General features: G+C 41.6%; 1 protein-coding gene and 1 long non-coding RNA gene across 2 annotated transcripts; one reads left to right on the top strand and one right to left on the bottom strand.

Moving 5' to 3' along the window:
* Positions 1 to 1,621: 1,621 nt before the first annotated feature.
* On the top strand, positions 1,622 to 7,036 carry LOC308473308 (uncharacterized protein). Its single transcript, XM_080998703.1, has 4 exons — positions 1,622 to 1,762; positions 3,485 to 3,614; positions 5,089 to 5,205; positions 6,919 to 7,036. The coding sequence occupies exons 1-4, from the start codon at positions 1,705 to 1,707 to the stop codon at positions 6,926 to 6,928; spliced, it is 315 nt and encodes a 104-aa protein (XP_080854829.1). The 5' UTR covers positions 1,622 to 1,704; the 3' UTR covers positions 6,929 to 7,036.
* Positions 7,037 to 7,375: 339 nt separating this feature from the next.
* On the bottom strand, positions 7,376 to 11,467 carry LOC308473080. The gene is made up of 3 exons (XR_013983896.1): positions 11,335 to 11,467; positions 8,998 to 9,124; positions 7,376 to 7,569 (listed from the first exon to the last, which is right to left on the bottom strand). It is a non-coding gene; the product is annotated as an uncharacterized lncRNA (long non-coding RNA).
* Positions 11,468 to 12,026: the final 559 nt, after the last annotated feature.

The following is a 12,026-nucleotide window of genomic DNA, read 5'->3' as shown; positions in this document are numbered from 1 at the left end:
TCTAAAGTGACATTATTTAGATGTTTGGAGATACGGAACACATATCACCACTTGATTTTGCAGGTCAACAGTGTTGAATGCACCCATGCACAATACTATCTAGAAATTACCATTGCAAAGAAGAAGAAAGCTTGCAAGAAAAGAATAGTCCACCCTATGTGTGGTGTAGTTGTTAAGAGTGGTAGATTCGTAATCTGGGGAACCGGGTTCACGTCTCCCCTCCTCCACATGCAGCTGCTGGGTGACCTTGGGCTAGTCACACTTCTCTGAAGTCTCTCAGCCCCACTCACCTCGCAGAGTGTTTGTTGTGGGGGAGGAAGGGAAAGGAGAATGTTAGCCACTTTGAGACTCCTTCGGGTAGTGATAAAGAGGGATATCAAATCCAAACTCTTCCTCTTCTTCCTATGTATGGGATGAGTATATTTTATTGTGTCTCAATAAAGTCCTGGAACTTGTTTTGTGAGTGCAGCTGCAAAGCTTTAAAACAATAAAGGACAATGATCAAAATAAAAATGGGACCCCCCCCCCTTGAGATGGTACTAACAATGGATCAGATATGGAACACATCACCTGGCTATGGCTAAACATCTTCCTCCAGCATCAAACACCAGCAGCTAAACTACCCCTACAACATTTCCCTGTATCCCTGCTTTTGAGCAGTGGTATAGCATGGGTTGCAAGTGTCCAGGGCCACAGGGAGTAGGAATGAGAGAGAGAGAAATGGACAGAGTATGCATACATATTCAACTGCCTAACGGCACCCGCTTTACCCAAGAAATCACAGCTACAGAAATGAGAAGAATTATTCCATTGTCTGGAAAGGCCACTTCCTGGTTTGCATAGAGAAGCCATTTTCAACAGAGCCCAGCAAAAGAAGCACACGGCTGTATTGAGGCAGTACCGGGTGTTGGAATTTTGTGCCCCTCACAATTTTGCGCTCAAGGCTACTGCTCCTGTGCCCACTCCCCATTCTACGCCACTGCTTGTGAGCTTCCCATAGACACTTGGTTAGCCACAGGGAGAACAGGATACCTGACTAGATGGCCCACTAGCCTCATCCAACAGAGCCATTCTTATGTTCACATGTGCTATAGGCATTTGGGGGAGGGAGAGCTATTTGTTGAGATAAAACACAAGTTTCATATGCTCTATGTCCCAATAACATGGCTGTGTTCCATGTGTTTACATGAGCCTCTGAGATGAAAAGCACTCGGTAGGGATTAGCCCCCTCCCCTGAATTCACAGAGACCTATTTTGGGATAACTTGTTTGCAGCTGTCCTGACGGAGCGTACATTTTGTATTTTTGAACGTTCTGTAGGCATCAAAGATGTCCATGAAGTCCAACATCAGGCACTACCCACCTCATTCCGTCTCACTGTTGAACGTCCTGTGACAAAAGTTGTCCAAGCGAATAATCTGTACTCAATATTATCCTTGCTGTCTGTCCGTCATTGCTTTCCACTGTGTGCCATTAAAATCTCTGTCTGAAGTCCCACAAAGACAGTTTCTGAACAATTCTCTCTACCCTAAGCAAACACACACACAGACACACACACACACACACACACACACACACACAGCATTTATTTGTGTCTAGGCATTCCCCCTCCCCCAGGAAGATAGCAAGTATTTTATTTAATTTTTGATTAGATTCAGCAAATAACCCTGTTTGCCACAGTGGTTGAATTCTCAGTAAAACAACCATGAAAGTCTTTTGGGTTATTCCTCTTTTTCTTTTACGGACACTGTTGACTTCTCCAGGTATGTTATATATATATATGTATTCACCTTATTAATTAGCAGGGCAAGGCATCTCTCTAGAATGTTTGCATAGCAAGCTAGCTGAAGCCGGAGACCCAACAGAAAACACTAGTTTTCTAGACGACCTGCCAGCCAACCACTCCCTTTGCCATTTATCACAACTATTTTAGAGATGCTAAGAAAAATCATTTGTTGAAGATTCTGACATGAATTGACCTGATCTATACCTCCTGAACTAATTTTATCCTTTAGATTTTGCATTTCTCTGAACATTGCAATGCAGTTCTTAGCTAAAAAAAGAGAGTACCAAAATGCATATAAAAGCATATTTTTACCTTAGGCATCAACTATATTGCAATCTGTGTTTCCTTTTTCCATAACTCTCTTAAGTGGATATTTTTATCCCAGTCTACATTTGTACTGGATTTAAGATTATTTTTGTATGTGCTTTTAATCTTAAATCACCTGGAGATGTTTTAAGGGAAACAATTTATAAAGGAGATGGTATAATAGTGGTGATGAGGAGGATTGGTAGTAATGCTAGCACATATTCAACCCTTTGCAATCTCATCCAGAGGGTGCATTTGGTGTGAAGATTTTGTCTATATCGGAATGTGGGTGGAAAATTTTACATAGTCCAGGGGAAAGGGAAGGTGTTGAAGCCTTCTGTTGTGGTATGCTAAAGTTGCTCTTTCTCATTCACTGCTGCTGCATCACCACCACTCCACTGGCCAACCACCTTCCTAGGCTGTTGAGATTGGGAAACAGCATACATAAATTGATTTGTATTGAAATGTGTATTAAGCACATTTCTCTTCCATTCCTAATCTCACCTTCTGTCAGCCAAGTGCGTGTTTATACACTGATGGAGATTCTGCAGTAAGAGGTGGCCTTTTCCTCTTCTTTTTTAATAATATTTATTATTAATTTTAACATATAAATTATAGTACATACCACAAAATTTCACCACTTATACAATCTTTTTTTCTTCCTTTTTTGGGACTTCCATCAGCACCTCTGATGATCCACCGTTTTAGCCACTTCTTATGCATTTCTTAAGTTCATATTGCCTTTAATTATCATAACTAACCATCCTCCCCTTTATCCATTTTTGCAATAGTTCCAATAATTCTCCTCACAAAACTTCTTGCAAACCTACAAACGTAGTCTGATCATCACAATTACTTTTCAAATAGTCTGCAAATTTACGCCAGTCTTCTGTGAATTTCTGGTCCCACAGATTTCGAAACCTTCCTGTTAGTTTATCTAGTTCTGCATAGTCCATTAATTTCATCCTCCATTCTTCTTTCGTCGGTAATTCTTCTTGCTTCCATTTTTGTGCCAATAATATTCTTGCTGCTGTTGTTGCATATAAAAACAACTTACATTCTTTTCTATAGAGGTGGTCTTTTCCAACACTGAATCTATATGGAAAAGACCAGGTATTAAATGATGATGGTGTCGGTGACGATAACGTTGATTGGTAAAATGATGCAGAAAGCTTACAGCTGATAAAACTGCTGTCTGCTGTGCCATTTTTCAAGCTCTATCTGGCATCAAATGAGGAACCAGGTCATGTGTTGCATATGGATTATGATGCTAAGAAGAGTTGGAAACTTTTGGGAAATACTGAAATCTCAGCTCTCATATTCATCTCTTTCTTTCTTTCTTTCTTTCTTTCTTTCTTTCTTTCTTTCTTTCTTTCTTTCTTTTCTTCTTTAGGGCTTTCTGCTCTAAGGGACCTTGATGAGATCTCATGTTTATATATTAAGAATACTGACTGTCAAAAACACTGTCCATTGTATGCGCTGAACCTTGGATCATGTTCTGAAGGGAAGATGTGTTGTAAAAGGTAAGCAGAATTTGCCACAATGATCCTTGCAGGGCCATCAAGCTAAGCATGTTCATGTTCCAAGGAGTTGTGGTTGATGGCTCTGCATTTGAGAGTGGCGTGAGTTCATGCAGAGCTCCTGTACTCTGTGAAGGGAAATGCTTGTCCTTTCAGATGGCAAATACAACATATGTGAAAGTAAAGCAGGTAAGTCTGGCAGGTCAACTGTGCTGGATGCATAAATTCACATGTAAAGTACCAAAAAGGGGTAGCACATCAGGTTTTGCTGCTTAAGGCGAAACAGGAAGTGCTGCTTTGCCCTGCCACTGCTGTTGCCACTACCACCACATGCCCTGCCACACCCACCACTGACAAAGAAATGACAACACACGTGAAATTTGGCCTATAATGGATGTGATCTTGCCCAAAATTGGTGCCAATGTCAGCCACACTTCTCCACTACTGAAGCCAGAGGTGGAGCAGGCTGGGCACCCATTGGCATGCGACCTGGAGGTGGGGAGGGTGTTCTGATGCCTGAAGCAGCAGCTTCACCCTGCCTAATGGCTGGGCCATCTTTGAGCACAATCATGCAAAGTTTATAACAATATTTAGTGCTTTTTTCTTTAAAAAAATGTTTAGGGGTACTCTCATTTTCCTACTCATATTGAAATACTGCCCCTCAATGAGGCCAAACTTACAAAATGTTTAGGGGTATGCATACCCCTGGGTCCCTCCAGAAGAAAAGCACTGACAATATCATCATCTACAGTAGGTGATCTGAAATGTGGCTAAATGACAAAATTCGGCTTTCTTAGCTTTGTGTTGGGTTTCTTAACTTTTTGTTGACTTTGTGCTTTCAACCCCAAAACTACACATTATTGGAAAGTCTGCATTATAATGCATGCATCGGGGAAAATAACATATGAAAATGTTTTGCAAAAATTGGAATATTGGGCAAAAGTATTTCAATATATGTGCATATTAGGAGAAATGTTAGTTCCCGCTAACCTCAAAAACATTTGTGAATTTTGTTGACTACTTTGTTTTTTTTAAAAAAGTATCCCAAACATGCAGAAACATGACAAACTGAACATAAGATTAGAAGGATGACAAACTTTCCCTTAGGTATGGACTGTGATCTCAAAGATATAGACTATCAATATGCTCTGATCTCATATTCAATTATTCAGTCATTCTATATGTTATAGGCGTGCACCAGCAACAAAGTTCATCTTGTATCTGCAGAACTGGGAAACAATCTGACTGATACATTTTAGGTTAACTTGTTTTCTCTTACTTTTATTGATAATCTTGATGCAAAGCTTCTTCTTTTCTTCTAAACTGGTTCGAGGTTATTACAATCAAGTAATATATATCATATGTTTTGTCATATATCAGCAGTTGAGCTAAACAGAAGACAGCTAGGCAGTTAGCAAGCCTAGCATTTCCTGACTTGAGCCTGTTTTGATCACGAATTTTCCTTTCTTTCTTTTAGCTTGATAAATCACATGATTTCATGCAAGATAAATGGGGCCCATTGCCTGGTGTGGCATTGTCTTGATAATTACAAGAAAATTGGGGTGTGTAGCAGAGGAAGTCCGTGCTGCTTAAGGTAGGCAAAATTCCCTTAAGCCAACCTTAAATGTGGTTGCCATTATTTGCCCCAAACACAGAGACAGAAAGCAGGGCAAGACACAGCCATATATGGCTCAATGAGCACGTTGACAACCTGGAACAGGGAAATAGCTGGCTGCCTTTTCCTCTGTCTGCTTGATAGGCTACTTGCTCTGACTGAGCTCAGGCTCAGGGGATTGCTTGACCAGGCGTGACAGCCCCAGCCCCCAGGGATCATAAGAAAAGATTCTGACAACATTATGGAATTAAAAATTGGGCCACAATTTTATTAGACTTCCGAATGTAGGAAGACCTTGGCTTAGGCCTTGGGCATGTATCCCTCCCAGCTCCCCCAAGTGGGGGAACTGGGGAACATCAGGATAAATGGGACATGGGGGTGCTCTGTGAGACGTAAATGTAGCAGGCAGCCAAGCCCATAGCCCTGCACGCAGGGTAGTTCACTGACAACCTTACAGTGTATGGCCAGTGACACCCATTATATAACCCCTTTAAGAGAGGACCCTAGCGTGAGTGAAGGAAGGATAACACTTAACAAATGTATCCTTATCTATTATCCTAAACATCCCCACAAAATGCTTCAACAGAATTCTCTGAATGTTTGATGTAAGGCACAAATGCTGAATATACAACAGCTGCAACCCCATGTCCCTTCATTTTGTTTCTTTTTAAAGAAAAGACTCCTCATCTTTGAGCAAGTAGCAGAAAATGAACAGTTCAGAGAAAGGGTATCTGAAGAAGTATTCATGCACATGAAATCTTATACCAAGAACAAACTTAGTTGGTCTCTAAGGTGCTACTGGACATTATATATATGAGTCCCTCAGTCTGATGGCAAGTGATATGTGTCAGGAGGTCTCCCTACACTCGAGTAGAACCCTGGTAGAGACACATGCCCGACTGGCATGTTCCCTCCCTCCTGGTCGATTGTTCAGGAGCTTCAAAAGCTTTCTTCAGCCTGAACATCACAGCGAGCGATGCCAACAGACATCGGCACACTTAGGGAGCCTCAGAGTTTGCGCAGCTTGCGTAACAGACCTGAGCAACTCAGCATTTTTGCTAATCTACTTTATTTACATATAAACACACACAGAGCACTGCAACATGGCTCCCTATCTCTCTAGCATCAGACAGCAAAGCGAATGAACAAAGGACAATAATCCCACTTCACTGAACACAGTAACACAAACACCCTGTCTCTGTCACTTCCCATTCTGTGGAGTCAAAACGTACACCGTCATGTGAAAGACAACAACCCCATGACTGCAATCATGGAGCAGGAATTCTAACAATATAATCACGATCTTCTTACCAGGCTGGAATCCTGGGCAAGAGACGACAGCCATTTCGCCATTCTCTCCTGGAGGAGAAACTTGCTGATCATTTGCCACAGGGCAGGACTTTGTATAGAGCCCTTGGTTGCAAACATGAGTTCACCAGATGTCTTTGAAGACATCTTGTTGCCTCCCTCTGCCTTCAGGGTTCTCTTTCTAACTTATGGTGGGGACAAGCATGCAATTTCTTCAGCACCTTTAGCTTTTGATTACTTTTTTTGTTATTTGATCTCCAAAAGCAGTATTGCATCAATGAGAAAAATTCTAAAGGTGGGCATCAACAGTGCTATGAATTTGTTGTTAAATTACACATTGTTGCACGAGCGATTCAGTGACTCATTTCTTTCTTTCTTTTGCAGGCAGTACTAAGTTTGGGGTTCATCTTCTGCTTAATATACAATCTCTTTATCAAAGGGGAACATCAATAGAAATACATACCCTGAATCTCCCATTATATAGACCACAGAAATAAATACACCGTGATTTGAAACTGCATTGTAAAAATGTGTGTGAATTGATTTTTTTTTTGGGGGGTGGAGAATACTTATTTAAAGTCCACTCACTGAGTTGATTAGTTATGTCTCTGCAGTGCCTCTGCACTATCCATTGGCTCCCTTCTGTGCCTGTAAAAGTTGTGAAGCAGGCAAAGGTGAATACAAGATGGAGCATCAAAGGTGTTCCCAAAATTGGAAAGGTTTTCTTTCTCTGGCAGGGCTGCCAGCAGATCACTTCATAGTCCAGTAGCTCACTGAACTGAAAGTAAAACCACTTTCCTTGTAGACAATATGCACATTTAACAGAATGCACACACAGGAATTTTTAGTGGTACATCATCTCCTTTATTTGACACATTATGCACTGGTTTTCCAAAGATGTGTAACAAATCCTGCAATCAACAATGTAGGATCTCAGTCCCATGGTAACATATTCTGAAGGCTAAAGAGTAGTGGATCATCATGTACATGAGAACATAATAGTTGATGAGGTGCCAACTTCAGTTTCCGTAGTTCCTATAGGAAGATAGCAGATTTTTATTTTCAGGGACATACCTCGCATGGCATTTGCAAGAAACAGAAAGCACAGTCTACCGAAGAATATTCATGCAGATTTTCAAGCACAAAAATAGTACTTCTGCATGAAAGAACTTACAGATATCACCATAACACAAGCTGGTGAATGTCATTATCTCCTTCAGCCTCCTCTCTTCCCCAAAACAATAACCCAGGAAGTGAAGAAGAGACTGGGAAGGCAGTATGGATGCCTCTCAAACTTTTCCTTCAACCATCTTTTGGCTGTAATGTGCACTGATTAATTTTCATGGGTCTGGGGGATTTCCTCATTGTTCCAGAGCTGAGCCTTGAGAAAACTCATTCTTACCTGCAGGCAGTAAAAGACCTTGACATATCAAATTTCAGTGGCACTCTGTGTGATGCCAAAAACTGGGAACCCCCCACAACTCTCACCTTCTATTGGATGCATTAGTGGTAGTGTATGCTGTGGCACCCCATGACCTCTGTGCCCAGCGTGACCACACCGGTTGCATTACCTGAGAGCCTCCTCTGCTGCCGAATTGAACCCCAACTAAGCAAAATCCCCTTTCAGATTTTCTGTCAGCACTCTGCCCCAATTAAACATGTATTTGCATTTTCAAATCGCCATTTTTCAGTGTCTGTGTATGACAAAGCACTCCCCCAAAAAAGTTACTCTTCTGCTTCACATTGTTGTACAGTGGTATCTCGGGTCACAGATGCTTCAGGTTACAGACGCTTCAGGTTACAGACTCTGCTAACCCAGAAATAGTACCTGGGGTTAAGAACTTTGCTTCAGGATGAGAACAGAAATCGCACGGCAGTGGCAGCGGGAGGCCCCATTAGCTAAAGTGGTACCTCAGGTTAAGAACAGTTCAGGTTAAGAACGGACCTCCAGAATGAATTAAGTTCTTAACCCGAGGTACCACTGTACTCAGGTTTCAGAGCCATTCTCTAGTTTTCACCAACGAACAGGTACCAGCTCCTTATGAAGAAAACAAACTGTGTACAGTCATACCTAGGGGTGGAATGTGCTTCAGGTTGAGCGTTTTCAAGTTACGCTCCACGGCAACCTGGAAGTAAAGGAGTGTGTTACTTCCGTCTTTTGCCACTCGCGCATGCGCAGACACTCAAAATTACATCACGCTCATGCACAGAAGCAGCAAAATGTGACCCGCACATGCGCAGACATGCAGTCACATCTTACATTCTATTCAGGATGCAAACGGGGCTCCGGAACATATCCCGTTCACATCCAGAAGTACCACTGTATTCCAGAAGCAAAACTACTGGGGCCTGTGATGTTCCAGTGTACTGTATATGTAAATTTGAAAATTTGAAAATGCAAACACATGTTTAATTGGGGCAGAGTGGATTTAAAAAACAAACAAACAAACTGGGAAACTTTACCCTGAACAGCAGAAGATCCATGTGTCACACTTTCCAATTTCCATGGGTCCGATACTGCATGGGCCTTCCTGGCACCAACCTTCAGCGGCTTTGCACGCTTCACGAGTTTCTATAAAACCGGTTTGACCTGCAAACAGAAAGAGAAAAGGCATTGTAAGCCACTCATTCATGGGTGCACCTTTTTAATATCTTCGGAAGTGAGAGCTGGACCATAAAGAAAGCTGATCAGCGAAGAATCAATGTTTTTGAATTATGGTGCTGGAGGAGATTCTTGAGAGTCCCATGGACTACAAGAAGATCAAACCTATCCATTCTGAAGAAAATCAGCCCTGAGTGCTCACTGGAAGGGCAGATCCTGAAGCTGAGGATCCAATACTTTGGCCACCTCATGAGAAAAGAAGACTCCCTGGAAAAGACCCTGATGTTGGAAAAGATTGAGGGCACAAGGAGAAGGGGACAACAGAGGACGAGATGGTTGGACAGTGTTCTCGAAGCTACCAACATGAGTTTGACCAAACTGCGGGAGGCAGTGGAAGACAGGAGTGCCTGGCGTGCTCTGGTCCATGGGGTCATGAAGAGTCGGAACTAAACAACTAAACAACAACAATATTCATTTCTAGGAAAAACACCCCCTCCCATGCAAGACCTTTGTAAAAGAGAAGACTCGAGGTACACACAAATTCACCTTTGCACACACAAAATAACTTCCATATATGAATTAAGCTGCAAACACAATCTCCAACTCCTCAAAAGATTCCGTCTCTGAAATTTTTTACATGTCACTTGGGATGACAGACAAACTAACACCAGTGTACTGAAAGAAGCAAATATCACTAGTGTCAAAGCAATGTTTCTTCAACATCAACTTTGTTGGATTGGTCATGTGGTTCAGATGCCTGATTATCGTCTTCCAAAGCAACTACTCTATTCCCAACTTAAGAATGGTAAGTGTAATTCTGGTGGACAACAAAAGAGGTTTAAAGACACTCTCAGGGAAAATCTAAAAAAAAAAAAGTAATATAAACACCGACAACTGGGAATCACTGGCCTGTGAGCACTTCAATTGGAGACTGGCTTCTACCAAAGGCATCGTGGACTTTAATGAAGCACAAACTCAGGACAAAAGGAGAAACAAGCTAAGAGGAAGGCATGTTTGGCAAACTCTCACTGTGATCAATTCCCACCTGGAAACCTATGTCGCCACAGTAGAAGAATGTGTGGATCCAGAATAGGCCTCCACAGTGACTTATGGACAGAATTTACAACCATATTTTAAAACATACAGAAGTTAAAATGCTAAAACACCTCAACTTTCTAAGCATCCAGGTAGATTTATCCAAACAAGAATGTTTTCAGCAGGCTCCAAATAAAGTGAAGGTTTCTCCTTGAACCACTATAATACAGTCTCCCATATTCATGTTCCTCAGACCTGGTCTAGGAAGGTTCTATGGTCGTATGTATCAAATGCCAACAAGAGATCAAGAAGCAAGAGCATGGTGTCTCTCCCCTTTTCCCTCCCCCTCTCCCTCTTCCATACACATACACACAAAAAGCAGCAGCAACAACAATGACAACCAACATCCAATTTCATTCTGCAAAGAACAAACAGCCCACTCTCTATGCAAAATAGTAGTAGTAGTAGTAATAAATTTTATTTATACACCACCTTCCCCAGCCAAGTCCAGGCTCAGGGTGGCTAACACCAGGTATAAAAACAATTGATTAAAACACAATTTAAAAACAAGATTAAAATACAACATTAAAATGCAGCCTCATTTCAGTAGAAACTCAAATCAAAAACTTTTGGGGGATGAAAACTTCAAATCTTCACCAAGGCCAACTATCCAGACTGGTCCTATGTGGGCCAGAAAAAAGCCAGGATAGTCCCCAAATAGGAGTTCCATCACAGAAGGAGAAAGGAAAAAGGAAAGAGGGGATGGGGATCAAGTTGATTCCAAGCCAAAGGCCAGGCGGAACAACTCTGTCTTACTGGCCTTGCAGATAACTGGACAGAACTCTCACATCCAAAATAGCAATATTAAAAGACCAATAGGGGAGGTGGCGTTTCAACCTGGCCACCCTAAAGCAAAATAACTTCCAAGGAAGCTGTTACATGAAACAGCTGAATTGCAACACATCATGGTATGCATACCTTGACATCCTATGCCCTTTAAAAATGTGGTGGGTTTTTTGGGGGGGTAGGGGTTATTGGGCTGTTGTTTTTATTTTGATTAGGTATTTTGTGGTTCTATATTTTGATTTTATTCTGTGAACTTCCCTGAGACCTCTGGGTATAGGGCAGTAAATAAATTCAATAAATAATAAAAATAAAAATACCTTGAGAAACAAAGAACGTCTCAGAAAGGACAGCAATGTAGTAGTAGATTTTCATGGTTGGGATCTCAAAGAGGACAGGGAGAGGTTTTATGCTACCAAGGTTTTATGTTATTGCAACGGCTGAATCTTTTACTATTTATAAGCCTCTGTGATAATGATAATAATAATTTTGTTGTTTATAACCCACCCATCTTGCACTGATGCTTCTAATGTGCTGTGGCAGAAATTCTTGGCACTTTGCATCAAAGGAGAGCTATTTTTGCATCGCAGCACAAGAACACAAGGTGAACCAGAGAGAGGACACCAAGTACAGTGCAGTACCTGAACACTATCCAATTTGTAGCTTTTGTGGTCTGTCATTAAAACAAACAGAATGAACTGAAGATGACAACCGAGTTAGTACAATCAGCACTTTTCGTGTTCTTTGGGAGAGTCAATAAGCATACGCGGAGATGTGCTGCACTGTGTACTTTGACCATAGCTGTCAACGTTTCCCTTTTTTAAAGGGAAATTCCCTTATTCCGAATAGGATTCCTCGCAAGAAAAGGGAAAAGTTGACAGCTATGACTTTGACTTTCAATATCATGCATGCTCCTCACCCCTCACCCCTCACCCCTCCCCAAAAGAAAACTTGGGTAATTGATTTTCAGAAGGAGAGGGTTAAGGAGGCCACCACATCAGGGCCTGACGGC

Source organism: Podarcis pityusensis, assembly GCF_964106645.2.
Source record: "Podarcis pityusensis genome assembly, chromosome: 3".
Classification (NCBI taxonomy): domain Eukaryota; kingdom Metazoa; phylum Chordata; class Lepidosauria; order Squamata; family Lacertidae; genus Podarcis; species Podarcis pityusensis.
The sequence above is the reverse complement of the archived record's forward strand: the minus strand, read 5'-3'. Positions and strand labels throughout refer to the sequence as shown.